The sequence below is a fragment of the Podarcis bocagei genome (assembly GCF_964188305.1).
Source record: "Podarcis bocagei genome assembly, chromosome: 13".
NCBI classification, from domain to species: domain Eukaryota; kingdom Metazoa; phylum Chordata; class Lepidosauria; order Squamata; family Lacertidae; genus Podarcis; species Podarcis bocagei.
In genome coordinates this window covers 10,823,433-10,841,743 of record NC_138138.1, presented here as the reverse complement: position 1 = coordinate 10,841,743, position 18,311 = coordinate 10,823,433, and the positions used below count along the sequence as shown (strand labels likewise).

General features: G+C 45.2%; 1 protein-coding gene and 1 gene segment (V, D, J or C); both read left to right on the top strand.

Annotated features, from left to right (window-relative positions):
* Positions 1-448: 448 nt before the first annotated feature.
* On the top strand, positions 449-850 carry LOC308570797 (immunoglobulin kappa variable 1-39-like). The segment is given in 1 exon: positions 449-850.
* Positions 851-10,069: 9,219 nt separating this feature from the next.
* LOC308571291 (immunoglobulin kappa light chain-like) lies at positions 10,070-18,311 on the top strand. The gene is made up of 3 exons (XM_081166916.1): positions 10,070-10,179; positions 10,597-10,899; positions 17,754-18,311. The coding sequence occupies exons 1-3, from the start codon at positions 10,134-10,136 to the stop codon at positions 18,080-18,082; spliced, it is 678 nt and encodes a 225-aa protein (XP_081023042.1). The 5' UTR covers positions 10,070-10,133; the 3' UTR covers positions 18,083-18,311.

Below are 18,311 nucleotides of genomic sequence, written 5' to 3'. Positions count from 1 at the left end.
TCTAAATCAGGGACGTCCCTGGAAAATAGGGTCTGCCATTCATTGCTCTCAGTAAGATTGCTGTCCATATCTTCCTTGAGTTCCTTCTGCATCATGAGCTGGAACCTCCTCCATGACACATCTTCTGCCTTGAAGCACAATCCCCACAGGAAGGGGCACTAAATCCCTTGCGCCTCTTCTACTCATTTGCATTGATTTCCATTCTTGACACTTATTAACTGCTCCAATTTTATCCCCATCATTCAAGCTGGGCTGCTTGGTGGCGATAGTACCTGGGAGGCAACAGAAAGGTTACGTTAACAGCAGCATCATGTTACAGATTTGTTCCATTTGGCTCATCTTGTGTTTCTTGGAGGGTAAGTTTTAAGAGTGGTGTTGTTCTCTCTGAGTTTCTAAGGCAAATGTAATGGATTTACGATTGTGCTTTATTCCTCTCCTCCTAGAATCCATGGGACAGATTGTCATCACTCAGACACCAGCTTCCATAGAGGCAAGTCTTGGGGACAGAGTCACCCTCAAATGCCAAGCTTCCTCTTCCATGAGTGATGATATGGCCTTATATCAGTTTAAACCAGGACAGAGACCCAAGCTACTTATTCGTAATGCTACGAGCCATTTTGAAGGGACCCCAGATCGCTTCAATAGTACCTACAATAACACTGACTTCTCCTTCACCATCAGCGACGTCCGTGCCAAGGACGAAGCAGACTATTACTGTGTCCAAGACTACAGCACTCCTCTACACAGTGATACACTTCAGTACAAAAACCACCTCAGTGAATTAAGGCAGGGGAGAGAAATGGAACTGGTGTTTTGCAGCAGCAGCAGCACCACCCTTCTAGCTTGCTAGAATGGAGGGTGAGAGAACAACTGAAAGCCCATGCAGATCAACCAAAAGAAAGCCAGGTTTTTGGATTCTCTAAGAACTTTGCGTCCAGGGAAGCTGTGCACAATGTTAAAGAGGCGGCAGCTTCACCTCAGCCTCAGTCCGAGCTGCCTTGCACTGAGTCAAACTATTGGTCCACCCAGCCCAGGGCTGGATTAGCCACTAAGCAAGATAAGGACGCAGGTGGTGCTGTGGTCTAAACCACTGAGCCTAGGGCTTGCCGATCGGAAGGTCGGCAGTTCAAATCCCTGACCTTCCGATCTGCAAGTCCAAGGAGCGCAGTGGTTTAAACCCTCTATTCAACAATAGCTCATCTTTAAAAGAGTTTCAGAAGGTGATGCTACTTCAAGTTGCCTCTTGACTTCAGGAATGATTCCACCTCACCCTTGTTCCTGTTCTGCACATGGAATATGAAGAGTGGAGTTCTGGGATGATGATTCTATATCCATGTCATTGGCATGAAGAACAACTCCCTTCCTCCTCCAAGACAACATCTGACGACACTTTAATTCTGTCCATGTCAAACAGCATAATATTTAGGTTGTAGGTATGTAGCTGCAAGTATCATTTCATATTCAAACTGCTGCTTTTCATATATATTTTTCCTCATGCTGCCTACCAACGTGCTAGAAAACTCTATTGACTGCACTTTAGCAATTGCCAGCTGGCACCTCGACCATGCCCCACTGAAATCCCCTGTGGCCACCCGCTCAGATAGCAGAATTATCGTTGCCACTTGGGCAGGTGCTGGTGCAGCTGTCAAGTTTCTGAACTGATATTCAGTCCTTCACACAGGTTCCCGTGGCCCCAAATTGCTATGTCTTGACACAACTCCCATCGTTCCAAGAGTCTCTCCAACATAGAATCATAGAATCATAGAGTTGTGGCACAGCTTCGGCGCCATCTTGGAGGGCAATTCAAGTTGTGCTTCTACCATTCTCTCTCCCTCTCTCTCTCTCTCTCTCTCTCTCTCTCTCTCTCTCTCTCTCACACACACACACACACACACACACACACACACACACACACCACTCTCCCAATGCCCAAGTGGACCCACTGAACCCCTTGCTGAGTGGGATCCAAACCTTGCTCCACCACCAAGAGTATATTCAGAAGCTGGCTGAGCTCTGCAGTGTGTGTGGGCATTAGATCAATCGATGGATCAATTGATCCATCCATCCATCCATCCATCCATCCATCCATCCATCCATGCCACCTTTGCTCCAAGGAGCTCACGCTGGCTTACATAATTCTCCCTTTCCCATTGTATTATTACAGCAACCCCGTGAGGTATGTTAGGGTATGAGAGGGTGTGCTTAGTTCAAGCTCATCCTGAGAACTCCTTGGCTGAGTGAGATTTGGACCCTGGTTGGCTCGTGCCATTCCAAAACACTAATAATAATAATAATAATAATAATAATAATAATAATAATAATAATTTATTATTTATACCCCGCCCATCTGGCTGGGCCACCCCAGCCACTCTGGGCGGCTTCCATAAAAACCAAAAATACAATAAAATATCACACGTTAAAAACTTCCCTGAACAGGGCTGCCTTAAGATGTCTTCTGAATGTCAGGTAGTTGTTTATCACTTTGACATCTGCTGGAAGGGCGTTCCACAGGGCGGGCGCCACTACCAAGAAGGCCCTCTGCCTGGTTCCCTGTAGCTTTGCTTCTCGCAATGAGGGAACCGCCAGAAGGCCCTCGGCGCTGGACCTCAGCGTCCGGGCAGAATGATGGGGGTGGAGACGCTCCTTCAGGTATACTGGACCGAGGCCGTTTAGGGCTTTAAAGGTCAGCACCAACACTTTGAATTGTGCTCGGAAACGTACTGGGAGCCAATGTAGGTCTTTCAAGACCAGTGTTATATGGTCTCGGCGGCCGCCCCCAGTCACCAGTCTAGCTGCCGCATTCTGGATTAGTTGTAGTTTCCGAGTCACCTTCAAAGGTAGCCCCACGTAGAGCGCATTGCAGTAGTCCAAGCGGGAGATAACCAGAGCATGCACCACTCTGGCGAGGCAGTCCGCGGGCAGATAGGGTCTCAGCCTACGTACCAGATGGAGCTGGTAAACAGCTGCCCTGGACACAGATTTGACCTGTGCCTCCATGGACAGCTGTGAGTCCAAAATGACTCCCAGGCTGCGCACCTGGTCCTTCAGGGGCACAGTTACCCCATTCAGGACCAGGGAATCCTCCACACCTGCCCGCCTCCTGTCCCCCAAAAACAGCACTTCTGTCTTGTCAGGATTCAACCTCAATCTGTTAGCCGCCATCCATCCTCCAACCGCCTCCAGACACTCACACAGGACCTTCACCGCCTTCACTGGTTCTGATTTAAAAGAGAGGTAGAGCTACCGTGCCCTGGCTCTCTGGATATCAATTCAGGAGATGAGATACAGCTCTAATGGAGAAATCCGCACATTATCTGAGATTTCAACAAGAACTGGACAAAAAAATAATAATCAATTAATGAAAAACCTAAGCTGAGAACTAAGGACCTGAAAAGACAGAAGAGGGATAACTTTGTGAGATGCTTGGGTTGCCAAGACAGCTCACTGCTTCTCTCAAGGGCATCAGAGGGGATTACAGTGGATTATAGTTCATCATAGGAATGCGGGTGGCGCTGTGGGTTAAACCACAGAGCCTAGGACTTCCCGATCAGAAGGTCGGCGGTTCGAATCCCCGCGACGTGGTGAGCTCCTGCTGCTCAGTCCCAGCTCCTGCCAACCTAGAAGTTTGAAAGCACGTCAAAGTGCAAGGAGATAAATAGGTACCACTCCGGCGGGGAGGCAAACGGTGTTTCCGTGCGCTGCTCTGGTTCGCCAGAAGTGGCTTAGTCATGCTGGCCACATGACCCGGAAGCTGTACGCCGGCTACCTCAGCCAATAAAGCGAGATGAGCACCTCAACCCCAGAGTTGGTAACGACTGGACCTAATGGTCAGGGGGTCCCTTTACCCTTTACCTTTATAGTTCATCATGTTTGAACAAGCAACAACCTTTAATCAAGATCCACTGAACTGAGAGGAGAAAGCCATTGAGGGGTTAATGTACTCTCCACTACAGGACAGCGTTCCTGAACTGTGAATTTAGTTTCTCCTCCCCTTTATCTCCTTGCTTCTGCTATAACAACTGATGGCTGATACAGTGGTACCTTGGGGTACATATGCTTCAGGTTACAGACTCCGCTAACCCAGAAATATTACCTCGGGTTAAGAACGTTGCTTCAGGATGAGAACCGAAATCGTGCTCCGGCGGCGTGGCGGCAGCAGGAGGCCCCATTAGCTAAAGTGGTGCTTCAGGTTAAGAACAGTTTCAGGTTAAGAACGGAACTCCGGAACGAATTAAGTTCTTAACCCGAGGTACCACTGTATTGTTAAGCAAAATACCCAGTTCAAACCTTAAACTACACCTGTCTTCCTTCTGGTGAGACAAAAACCATGCTCTGCCTCAAGTAATACTACCAACCCATATTTTCCTCCTATAGTTGTTGTTTAGTCGTTTAGTCGTGTCCGACTCTTCGTGACCCCAAAGCAGGCCAGGCACTCCTGTCTTCCACTGCCTCCTGCAGTTTGGTTAAACTCATGCTGGTAGCTTCGAGAACGCTGTCCAACCATCTCATCCTCTGTCGTCCCCTTCTTCTTGTGCCCTCAATCTTTCCCAACATCAGGGTCTTTTCCAGGGAGTCTTCTCTTCTCATGAGGTAGCCAAAGTATTGGAGTCTCAGCTTCAGGATCTGTCCTTCCAGTGAGCACTCAGGGCTGATTTCCTTCAGAATGGATACGTTTGATCTTCTTGCAGTCCATGGGACTCTCAAGAGTCTCCTCCAGCACCATAATTCAAAAGCATCAATTCTTCGGCGATCAGCCTTCTTTATGGTCCAGCTCTCACTTCCATACATCACTACTGGGAAAACCATGGCTTTAACTATACGGACCTTTGTTGGTAAGGTGATGTCTCTGCTTTTTAAGATGCTGTCTAGGTTTGCCATCGCCTTTCTCCCAAGGAGCAGGCGTCTTTTAATTTTGTGACTGCTGTCACCATCTGCAGTGATCATGGAGCGCAAGAAACTAAAATCTCTCACTGCCTCCATTTCTTCCCCTTCTATTTGCCAGGAGGTGATGGGACCAGTGGCCATGATCTTCGTTTTTTTTGATGTTGAGCTTCAGGCCATATTTTGCGCTCTCCTCTTTCACCCTCATTAAAAGGTTCTTTACTTCACTTTCTGCCATCAAGGTTGTGTCATCTGCATATCTGAGGTTGTTGATATTTCTTACGGCAATCTTAATTCCGGCTTGGGATTCATCCAGCCCAGCCTTTCGCATGATGAATTCTGCATTCAGCAGAAGTAGATGTCTTTCTGGAACTCTCTAGCTTTCTCCATAATCCAGCACATGTTTGCAATTTGGTCTGTGGTTCCTCTGCCCCTTCGAAATCCAGCTTGCACTTCTGGGAGTTCTCGGTCCACATACTGCTTGAGCCTGCCTTGTAGAATTCTTGCTAGCATGTGAAATGAGTGCAATTGTGCGGTAGTTGGAGCACTCTTTGGCACTTCCCTTCTTTGTGATTGGGATGTAGACTGATCTTCTCCAATCCTCTGGCCACTGCTGAGTTTTCCAAATTTGTTAACATATTGAGTGTAGCACCTTAACAGCATCATCTTTTAAAATTTTAAATAGTTCAGCTGGAATATCATCACTTCCACTGGCCTTGTTATTAGCAGTGCTTTCTAAGGCCCATTTGACTTCACTCTCCAGGATGTCTGGCTCAAGGTCAGCAACCACACTACCTGGGGTATACGAGACATCCATTTCTTTCTGGTATAGTTCCTCTGTGTATTCTTGCCACCTCTTCTTGATGTCTTCTGCTTCTGTTAGGTCTTTTCCACTTTTGTCTTTTATTATGGAAATCTTTGTACAAAATGTTCCTTTCATATCTCCAATTTTCTTGAACAGATCTCTAGTTTTTCCTATTCTATTGTTTTCCTCTATTTCTTTGCATTGCTCGTTTAGGAAGGCCTTCTTGTCTCTCCTTGCTATTTTTTGGAAATCTGCATTCAATTTCTTGTGTCTTTCACTATCTCCCTCATATTTTGCTTGCCTTCTCTCCCCCACTATTTGTAAGGCCTCGTTGGACAGCCACTTTGCTTTCTTGCATTTCCTTTTCATTGGGATGGTTTTAGTTGCTGCCTCCTGTATAATGTTACGAGCCTCCATCCATAGTTCTTCAGGCACTCTGTCCACCCAATCTAAATCCTTAAACCTGTTCCTCACTTCCACTGTGTATTCTTTAGGGATTTGACTTAGATTGTATCTTACCGGCCCAGTGGTTTTTCCTACTTTCTTCAGTTTAAGCTTGAATTTTGCTATAAGAAGTTGATGATCTGAGCCACAGTCAGCTCCGGGTCTTGTTTTTGCTGACTGTATAGAGCTTCTCTGTCTTTGGCTGCAGAGAATATAATCAATCTGATTTCAATGCTGCCCATCTGGTGATGTCCATGTGTAGAGTCGTCTCTTGTGTTGTTGGAAAAGCGTGTTTGTGATGACCAGCTTGTTCTCTTGGCAGAACTCTATTAGCCTTTGCCCTGCTTCGTTTTGAACTCCAAGGCCAAACTTGCCAGTTGTTCCTTTTATCTCTTGACTCCCTACTTTAGCATTCCAATCCCCTATAATGAGAAGAACATCCTTCTTTGGTGTCATTTCTATAAGGTGTTGTAAGTCTTCATAGAATTGTTCAATTTCAGTTTCTTCAGCACCAGTGGTTGGTGCATAAACTTGGATTACTGTGATATTAAAAGGTCTGCCTTGGATTCGTATCGAGATCATTCTATCATTTTTGAGATTGCATCCCAGTACAGTTTTCGCCACTCTTTTGTTGACTATGAGGGCCACTCCATTTCTTTTACGGGATTCTTGCCCACAGTAGGAGATGTGATGGTCATCTGAACTGAATTCACCCATTCCCATCCATTTTAAAAGTGAATTTGGTATAGTGTCCTTTTTTCTAATCGAGTGAGACGTAAGGTGGAATATCTATTATGCAGGAAACTGGAGCAGAAAATGATCTCTGCGTAACGTTTTCTTTCCAGATAGGCAAAACTATTTTGTAATTCAGGAGCTCAGATCTTCACATTCATGTTTCTCGTTGATTGCTGTCTGCATCTTCCTTGGGTTCCTTCTGTCTTAAAGCACAATCCCCACAGGAAGGGACTCTCATCCCTTGAACCCCTTCAAGTCATTTGCATAGATTTCCATCCCTGACACTTAATAACTCCCCCAATTTTATCCCCGTCATTCTGAAGCTGGGCTGCCTGGTGGTGATAATATCTGGGAGCCAAGAAAGAGTGTCATCCACAGCAGCAGCAACATGTTCCGGATTTGTTTGATTTTGCTGGTCTCCAGTTTCTTGGCGGGTAACTTTGAAGAGTTGCGTTCTTCTCTCTGAATATTTAAGGCAAATGTTGCAGATCCACTAACTTGTTTTATGCCTCTCCTTCCATAATCCAGTGGGCAGATCATCACTCAGACACCGGCTTCTTTACAGTCCCTTTACCTTTTATGCTGATGCCATGATTCTAAATTGTAAATATACATTCAGGGCATACTTGAGGCACTCTCACATCCAGATTATTTCCTGAACTCCCCCAATATTTCAAATATTTACATCTCATCCTTGTCGTTTTTCTGTTCATGGACTTTGCAAAGGAGAATCAAGGGGTGACTATCTTATATTCATGTCATTGGCATGAAGAATAATTCCCACCCTCTTGCTTGGCATAATGGGATGACACTTGGCTTTAATTCTGTCCATGTCACATAACCAGATATTTAGGTTCTAGGCATATAGCTGCAAGTATTATTACTCCCTATTCAAAGAATGATTTTTCCTATTTTTTTCTCTCATGCTGCCTACCAATGTGCTAGAAACCTGAATTGGCAGGACTTTAGAGATTGCCAGCTGACGCCTCAACCGTGTCTCATAGAAATCCCCTGTGGCCACCTGCTCAGATCGCAGCGTTTTTGTTGCCACTTTGGCAGGTGACAAAGCAGCTGACAGTTTCTGAACTGATATCCAGTCCTCGTCGCACATCATCACGGCTGCATGTTGCCATGTCTTGACAAGATGGCTTTCTTCCATTTCAACACACACCACCTTTCCTCCAAAGAGTTCAGGCTAGCACACTTAATTCTCACTCTCTCCGTTGTATCTTCACAACAACCCTGTGAGGTCAGCCAGGGTGAGAGGGTGAGACTGGCCCAGGCTCGACCAGTGAACTCTTTAGCTGAGTGGGATTTGAAGCCCACTCCCCCAGCTCCTAGGCTGATATTGTAACTGCTACAGTGCACTGTCTCTCCGGACATCAGTTCAGGAACTGACAGCTGCTCTGCCAATCAGCCAAAGTGTCAACTGAAACACTGGACTCTGAATATGTTGTGGGCGAAGACCTACTTACTACAGATGCATTCTCAGTGCACCCAACACCAACAGTGGGAAGCTGTCTGAGCAATGCAGCCTAGGACAGTTATCACTCAGAAAACAGCAGTGATGTTCTCTCACCTATTATGCCACCAAAAGGCCTTTGACAGAACCTTATTTCAAAATTTGTATTCTAAGCATGCTTCCGCATTGCCTTGGCTGAGGGTTCCTACGGGCTTTTTGGCCATGACAATGCCTGCTATACCTTCCAACATTTCTCTGATCAAAATAGGGACATCCTATTCCATAGCAGTAGTCATTGTTGGAATATTTATACCCCGCCATCTGACCGGGTTGCCCCAGCCACCCTGGACGACTTCCAACATACAGTGGAACCTTGGTTTTCAAACGTCTCAGCTGCCGAACATCTTGGAAGTCGAATACTGAAAACCCAGAAGTGAATGCTTCAGTTTTCGAACACACCTCAGAAGTCAAACAGCTTCCGAGGCACATTTCTCTATTTTTCCAATTGAATTATCCAACCGCCCATTGAGCATAGGTTGTTGAACATTTTGGAAGTCAAACTGTCTTGTGGAATGGATTATGTTCGACAACCGAGGTTCCACTGCATATAAAAACATAAAAAGGTAAAGGTAAAGGTACCCCTGCCCGAAGGCCAGTCGTGTCCGACTCTAGGGTTGTGCGCCCATCTCACTCTATAGGCCGTGGGCCAGCGCTGTCCGGAGACATTTCCGGGTCACGTGGCCAGCGTGACGAAGCTGCTCTGGCGAGCTGGCACCAGCGCAGCACACGGAAACACCGTTTACCTTCCCGCTAGAAAGCGGTACCTATTTATCTACTTGCACTTTATGGGTGCTATCTAACTGCTAGGTGGGCAGGAGCTGGGACTGAAAGACGGGAGCTCACCCCGCCGCGGGGATTCGAACCGCCGACCATGCGATCGGCAAGCCCTAGGCGCTGAGGTTTTACCCACAGCGCCACCCGTGTCCTTGATATATAAAAACATAATAAGACATTAAACATTAAAAACCTTTCCTATACAGGGCTGCCTTCAGGTGTCTTCTAAGCTTGTATAGTTATTATCTCCATGACTCTGGGGGTCACATAACTGCCAAAGTTCCTCTGATGGAAACAGGGACATCCTAAGGAAAAGTGGGATATGCCAGCATCAAATCAAAACTGGGATGGTTTCTGGAAATCCAGGATTGTCCCTGGAAAGCAAGGGACCCTTGGAGGATCTGAGTTCCCTCACCTTTCTGGTTCCCCGGGCCTGTTCTAGACTTCACAATGGTTCATATTTGCAGAGCGCTTATGAGAAAGCTAATCTCTTGGCATGCACATAGAACAAAGTTGTGCATATTTACAATGCATGCACTTAATGGAGGGCCAAATGGGGAAACATGAAAGAATGAAGAGAGGCAATGGAGACTAAGCGGGTTTTTGGCATGATTGATCCTACATATGAGTGCAAGTATGCTATAGACAGTGCTAGACAATTCTTACCCCAAAAATTATCCATTAATGAAGATGATTGTCTATGAGGATGTGAGACATCTCTGCGTATAATTAAGTTTGCTTGAAATCTCCCTTGATTTCTTTCTGCTTTTTGCGTTGCAACATCCACCACAGACATTTCTTCTGCCCTGAAGCACGATCCCACAGGGAGGGACATTCTTCTACTCGTTTGCATAGATTTCCATCCTTGACATTTCATAACTCCCCCAGTTTTATCCCCGTCGTTCTGGAGGGGTTGTCTGGCAGTGAGAATATCCCAGAGGGAAAGGGAAAGCTTTCACAAACAGCAGCATCATGTTTCAGATTTGTTTGATTTGGCTGGTCTCAAGTTTCTTTGAGGGTAGGTTTTATGGCAGGGGTAGGCAACCTAAAGCCGTTGGGCCGGATGTGGCCCAATCGCCTTCTCAATCCGGCCTGCGGATGGTCAAGGAATCAGCGTGTTTTTACATGAGAAGAGTGTATCCTTTTATTTAAAATGCATCTCTGGGTTATTTGTGGGGCCTGCCTGGTGTTTTGACATGAGTAGAATGTGTGCTTTTATTTAAATTGCATCTCTGGGTTATTTGTGGGGCATAGGAATTCGTTTATCCCCCCTCCCAAAAGAAAATATAGTCCGGTCCACCACATGGTCTGAGGGACGGTGGACCATACCATGGCTGAAAAAGGTTGCTGACCCCTGTTTTAAGGGAAGTGTTGTTCTTCCTGAGTTTCTCTGGGAAATGGGCTGCCTTCACCATCTTCTTTTCTCTCCTCCTAGAATCCAGGGGGCAGATTGTCATCACTCAGACACCAGCTTCCCTACAGGCAAGTCCTGGGGACAGAGTCACCATCTTGTGCAGGGCTTCCTCTTCTGTCAGCAGCAATATGGACTTCTATCAGTTTAAACCAGGGCAGAAACCCAAGGTGCTGATTTATTCAGGTTCAAGCCGTTTTGGAGGGACTCCGGATCGTTTCAGTGGCAGCCACAGCAACACTGACTTCTCCTTCACTATCAACGGTGTACATGCTGAGGACGAGGCAGAATACCACTGTTTCCAACGCCAAAAGTTCCCTCTCCAAAGTGAGACAATTCAGTACAAAAACCAGCTCGGTGGCCTCAGACAGCAGGAAGGAATGACGGTGGGTGTTCTGCATCAGCGGCATTCATTGGCCGAGCATCTTTTTTGAAGTCAGAAGGTGTGGCGATCACACAGGGTCCCCGGACGTTTGACGGTCTATTGATCCCTGTGCCACCACTGTGCTCGCTTCCCCACTGCCACCAACCAGTAAAAGGTAAGGTAAAGGGACCCCTGACTATTAGGTCCAGTCATGGCCGACTCTGGGGTTGCGGTACTCATCTCACTTTCTTGGCCGAGGGAGCCGGCGTACAGCTTCCGGGTCATGTGGCCAGCATGACTAAGCTGCTTCTGGCGAACCAGAGCAGCGCACGGAAACGCCATTTACCTTCCCGCCAGAGTGGTACCTATTTATCTACTTACACTTTGACGTGCTTTCGAACTGCTAGGTTGGCAGGAGCAGGGACCGAGCAACAGGAGCTCACCCCGTCGCGGGGATTCGAACCGCCAACCTTCCGATCCTCAAATCCTAGGACACTAAGGTACCACTGTATTCTAAAATGAATTCATAATGAGAAATTAGCACAAAAGTCTGGTGAATTTTCATGAGGATTAAAAAAAAAAAAAAACAAGCTTCACCATTGGAGAAGTTTGGCAAACTGAATTCAAGATGGAAAAATAGGGAAACAGAGAAAAGCAAAAGCAGCAGAACTATCATTCCCTAACCACAAGTCACCATGGTGACCAAACCCCTCTCTCTTGTGAGAGCCACGTGGCTGAGCTGGAGAAACCAACTCAAACCTCCTCCCATGCTGAGTTTCTCCGGTAGAATGGTGCAGCTGGAACAACTCGGGGCAGTTTAGGCATTGGGTAGGCCTAGTTTTGGAGGGAGGGGAGGTTGTAGCCTCTGCCTGCCCCTCCGGAAAGTGGGCGATCCCATTCAAGGGATCCAGGTGAGATGCTTCTGTCTGGACACCCTGACTCTCCAAGTACAACCCAGAAGGTTAACGACTCTTTGATGTAGGTAAAGAACTCCCTCTCTTCCGGTTGACCCCATATTAGGTACTTCTGTTGGGGGGCCCAGAAGGGGTGCGGTCTACCTAAAGCCTGTGCCAAACCTCTTACATCTGTAGTCAATAAAGTTGTGGCCTGATTTGACCAAAAATAGAACTTGTCGTGCTCCGTTATTTGTGGTTTAAGACAGTCCGTCGGATGGGGGGGCGCTTGGGCGCGCAATGAGGAAACCAACAAATGCCTATAACTTTTTTATGCTTTGGCAAAATCTTAAGCACAGTAAAACCTTCTAAGAGAACGACTCTTTACATTAAATGACCCCCAGGTGTTTCTCCTGATTTGTGAGCTGGAACCATGAGGTGAAGATGGCATCGTTTCCGTTGCCATTTTGGCGGGTGGCAAAGCAGTTGCCAGTTTCTGAACTGACACTCAGCTGTTGCCACAGGTCCGCGTGGCATGATATCGCCAGCTCTTGACAAAACTCCCATAGTTTAATGTTATATCAGTCCAAGACATTTTGGCACGTGAGGCGAACCACAAAGTGGTGCCCCCTCTGCTTGCTCTAGCTATAGGGACATGGTACTGCTGTTGTGGGGACATGGGTGGCGCTGTGGGTTAAACCACAGAGCTTAGGATTTGCCGGTGCATTATGGGGAATGGATAACAGTGTATTGCAGTGGAATTTAGAGTTGCTCGAGCAGTGAAAAATGTCAGCATGTGGGGCAAATCCATGGGGCAAAAGCTGTGGGTCAATCTCAGCAATGGGATCAAGGGGGGGGGAGTGTGTGCCTTATTGTTCTTTTCTTTCTCCGCTCCATCCCCCAACATCTTGGGACTGTGCATGAAAATAATGCCAGCGGAATTTCGAGCCAAAGTTGAGGTGAAGATTAGAATGACTTCTGTAATAGATTGAGCTGGTATGAACTTGTGAAAGCACATACTTCACCTGACTCAGTTGGAGGAGCGTGAGTCTCTTAATCTCAGGGTGGTGGGTCCGAGCCCCACATTGGGCAAAAGATCCCTGCTTTGCATGGGGTTGGTCTAGATGACCCTCGTGGTCCCTTCCAACTCTACCAACTCTTCCAAGTCTATGATTCTATGAGTATGAGAAGACCACAGCTGAAATTCTGGACTCTACAGCAATACATTAATTTGCGAATCAGGTATTTCCAGGGAATGTCATGTTTGCCCAGAGTTAACTCTGTCAGAGGCAGAATTCTGATCACTGGTGCGATAAGGAAAATAATAATAATAGTAGTAGTAGTAGTAGTAGTGGTAATAATAATAATAATAATAATAATAATAATAATAATAATAATAATTTATTTATACCCCACCCATCTGGCTGGGTATCCCCAGCCACTCTGGGCGGCTTCCAACAGAACACCAAAATACAATAACCTATTAAACATTAAAAGCTTCCCTAAACAGGGCTGCCTTCAGATGTCTTCTAAAAGTTGGATAGTTGTTTATTTCCTTGACATCTGGGGGAAGGGCGTTCCACAGGGCAGGTGCCACCACCGAGAAGGCCCTCTTCCTGGTTCCCTGTAACTTGGCTCCTCGCAACAAGGGAATCACCAGAAGGCCCTCGGCGCTGGACCTCAGATAAAAATCGTAAACTGGTGAAGTTCTTTTCAAAGGGTACACAGTGGGCCTCTTATCCCTGTGGTGTCAGATATATCAACCTGAGGTCGCCATCATTTGAAAGTGTACGTTGCAACAGGTAAAACGTGTAAGTCCTTCAAGGATCTGAGGACAAAAAGTGGTCAGAGTTAAACCCATTGTAAGTTTAGACAGTGTTGTGTCATTTGTGCGTTTACCTTGCAGGAAAAGGCCCTATCTTTTGTGGGACGGGGATTGTTTTGCAACAGCTTCAAATCAGCTTTAATTGTGCAGATTTTGCTGGGATATGTTTGGAACTCTTTGTGGGTTTATTTTTCAGTTCAATGGCATTTGCTTCCAGGTAGGTGAGCTTAAGACTGCCACCTAAGTGAAGAAAATAGACGTCTTTTTTCTCTGTTAAATGACTATGCTTAAAGTTCCACTTTGTAGGCACTCAATTTGTCGTGAGACTGGTAGGTACCTTGTTTCCAGATCTCTAGGAGCGAAACCCGCTTTGCTTACTCGTAAAAATCTTCCCTTCAGTGCCCACAGTTGGGAGGGACTTGGGTTTTTGCCGAGGGCATGAGCAATGGCAAACCACTGTGGCTCATTTTTGGTAGCGGGACCCATTTAGAAATCAAGCGTAAGTCTGTTTTCTCTCTCTGTTGCTTTGGGGTACAGTGTGTCGGAAATCTATATTTTCATTTTTGTTGAGTGTTGGCAAGCATCTGGGCATTGGGAGAAAAACTACACAAGCTGGGGAATGGACGATGATGACAGAAAACTGAGGTAGGGTTTGGGATTGTATTTTTTCCTAACTGAAGCTGCTAAGAGCTCTGCTGGGTGGTCAGTTAAAAAACTTCAGCGTGCGGGAAATGCTGCGATTCACTCTCAGCAATGGGACCAAACGGGAGATAAAACAGTGTGCATTTTATTGTTCCCTTGTGTCACCTCTGCCTCTTTCCCCACAATGTCTTGAGCTCTGCATGAAATTGATGCTAGCAGAATTTCTAGCCAAAGCTGCAGTAAAGATGGGAATAACACCTCTAACTGGTTTAATTTGGTATAAACTAAGTGATTTCCAAAGGAGAGCCAATTTAAAGAAACAGTTTAAAGGTTTTCAGAACGTAGGGGGTTGTCCCAGAAGCTAAATTGGGTTGCCTCTAGACAAACCAATAACAATTCAGACTTACTGTTTTAAAAAACTGCTAATTGTTGAAAACTTGATGAAGAAACCAGATCACAGACAGAGAAGTGCAGAAAAAAAGAACTGAATATTCAGTTGAAACAAAATTCCCCCTTTCTGCACGTTACCAGGTTTTTACACTGGGTGTTCAAAACATGTATTCTTCATAGAAAGCGCTTTATTTGAAATAAATTACAGTTGGGAGGGAATGGGGTTTTTTGCACTATCAAGCACTTGGAAACCAGCCCAGTTCATTTTAGGGGAATTTATTCAATGTAAATGGGCACAATTTGGAATATTTTGGTACCCTTAAGTCCCAATGGATGGCTGGGTGGTAAAAATTAGGTAATTCCTGGGCTTGACTGCATAGAACCAATCCTGCCATCATATGTAAACTTATTGGGGGGGGAAATTCAATTAAACTTGCATAGGATTGGGTTGTATGGCACCACTGGGTATCGATTTAGCACACATTCATCTGAACGAATGGAAAGGAATCCCATGGGAGCAGTGAACCTTGATTTATGCACTTGATAAAGTAGCAAGAACACAACAGATGATTTCTGGACTCATTAATTTGAGAATACATTAATTTGAAAATACAGGTATTTCTAGGTGAGATCCTATTTGTCTGTAGTTAAGTCTAGCATTGTAACTAAGATGCTAGAAATACTCTATCATTGATTTCCACAGGGATTTTAGTCTGACTGTTCTGCAAAAACCTATGTTAGAAATAGATATAGATATAGCTCTATAGACTACCATAACTGGAGGACATTTGCCCAAATGGCACAGCAAAACCCTTTCCCCCTTCTTTTGGCTGTGGCATACCATGCATATTGATGGTGCTGTGCAAATGTATTGATTGATCAACAAATACATTGATAAATCAAAATCTGTTCTATCATAGATAAGTCAAGTGGAACCTAAAAAAATAAAAATAAGCAGGAATTTTGTCAATGCGCTCTGTCAAAGACAGAGATTGAAGGCTATTGAAGATGGGATTGAAGATGCTATTAATTTATAGCAGAGACAGAATTCTGCAATAAGGAAAGTTAAGGGGGAAAGAAAAAGAGTGAAATTTCAAGGCTATTTTCAAAGTGAATACAGTGGTACCTCGGGTTAAGTACTTAATTCGTTCGGGAGGTCCGTACTTAACCTGAAACTGTTCTTAACCTGAAGCACCGCTTTAGCTAATGGGGCCTCCTGCTGCTGCCATGCCGCCGGAGCACAATTTCTGTTCTCATCCTGAAGCAAAGTTCTTAACCAGAAGCACTATTTCTGGGTTAGTGGAGTCTGTAACCTGAAGCGTATGTAACCTGAAGCATATGTAACCCGAGGTACCACTGTATAGTATTTATTTTGTCCCTACCAATTTGATGGTGCAATACTTTGCACAGATAAGTTACAGCAAGTAAAATTAAATATATGTCCTTTACGAAACTTAGAGCACAAGATGATCAATGCTAAGCCCACTGAATGCTTAGCACATGCTTAATTAATTGCCATTGAAATTAATTGGGGGACTTCATATTTTACTGGTTTGGGCCATTGTTAGTTACTTGGGCATTTCTGAAGTAATCAAGGAAGGAGAAACAACGTAAAATATGGTAAAAAAAGTTTTATGATGGAATATAGAATTTAACTCTCCTATGTGATTCATGTATTGGTGCTTAGAGAAGGGTTTAAACAGCGCATTTCATCTATAGGATACAAAATGTAAAAACCATGTACGAAGAAGTAAAGAAATATCTGCACTTACACTCTAGCCAAATTTATAACAATGCACCACACACCAATTATCCAAGCCAAAGTAATGCAGAATATTTCTAATTTTGCAGCTTTCTGTATGTGTTCTCCCCATGAGCTTAATTTCTCTGTCCCTGCTGCCCCACATTAGGACAAGGCTGTAATGCCCTTTGCAGCACCCAGATATGAATATTGGCCCGTGGAGTCTTTTCTCCAGTTTTTACTTTACTCAGTAAAGACTGAAAGATACGACTAGGAAAACGTTCACTTTAAAAATGTGTTGAACTATTTCTTTTACAACGACACCTGCCAAACTTTAGATCAGTTCTCTGCACAGCTACTGCGTCTTCTCTGAGGGTCTGCTGAGCCCAAATTTTACTTTCCTGCAGTACAAACACTGTCACGAACACTGTAGGATTTTGAATTTCTATGGTTTTCAGAACAACCGTGTCCATGTTCGCACAGCAATGAGACATTCTCAATTCAGCAGGGTTTACTTCCAGATAAGGGGACGTAGGGGTGCAGCTTGAAGTCTTTTCTGTACCTTTAACAGCTGTTTAATCTGCAGACATCATCAGCAAGAATAAAAGCATTATACCTCCAATCAGTTTCTGAATGTTGGGCTGCCTAATAATAATAATAATAATAATAATAATAATAATAATAATAAATACCCCACCCATCTGGCTGGGTTTCCCCAGCCACTCTGTGTGGCTTCCAACAGAATATTATAATACAATAGTCTATTAAACATTAAAAGCTTCCCTAAACAGGGCTGCCTTCAGATGTCTTTTAAAAGTTTGGTAGTTGTTGTTCTCTTTGACATCTGGTGGGAGGGCGTTCCACAGGGCAGGCGCCACTACCGAGAAGGCCCTCTGCTTGGTTCCCGGTAATCTCACTTCTCACAGTCGGAGCTAGACCTCAGTGTCCGGGCAGAATGATGTGGGTGGAGACGCTAAATGTGTGGGGGAAGCAGTAATAATAATAACAATAATACTGATGATGATGATGATGATGATGATGATGTTGGCAAATCTGAGCCTGAATGCTATTTGCATTTCTGGTCTGATCAAGGCGGCCAACTAGGGGGTGTCATGAAACAGCAGCAAATACTTCACTTACTTTATGGGGGGTGAAGAAGTAGAGGGGAAACTTGTGGATTTTCGTTGCCTCAAGCACTTGGTACCTTCACAATTTTACAGCGGCGCCATTTGCAGCAAAATGTTTTGAACTAGCGCTGTGGTCTTTCAATGGCCCTCTGGTACCCCTGAATGATGCAATATTCCGTGTTCTTGTTCATTTACGCAGGAAGAGAAGATTCCACCCCATCGGCACTCATTTTCCCACCCACGCCGGAGCAACTTAAAACGGATTCAGCCACTGCGGTGTGCCTGGTCAGCACGTTCTACCCGAGCAACCTGACCGTGGTCTGGAAAGTGGACGGCACTCCCGTCACTGAGGGCGTCCAAACCAGCCCCCCAGCGTCAGATACAGACAACACCTATAAGCTGAGCAGCACCCTGACATTCTCTACATCGGATTTCAACACCCACGAATCATACAGTTGTGAAGTGACGCACAAAACGTTGTCCAGTCCTCTTGTGAAGAGTTTTAAGAGGTCTGAGCTTTCCGGATAGGCCCCTCTATAAAGCAGGATCTTCATTTACTGGTCATTTATGGTCATTCCCCTGTTTACCATCTGTACCAGAAATCCCCCTAGTATTATGACTGTAGGAAATATCTCATATTGCATGTCCTTTCTCTGCAGTCTGTAACTTCTTCCATGCCCTTTTTTCTCTTACTTATATCCCGTTAACCTTGGGAAATAATATAAATGCAGAAATAAACGCATTATCTTGAAAAGCA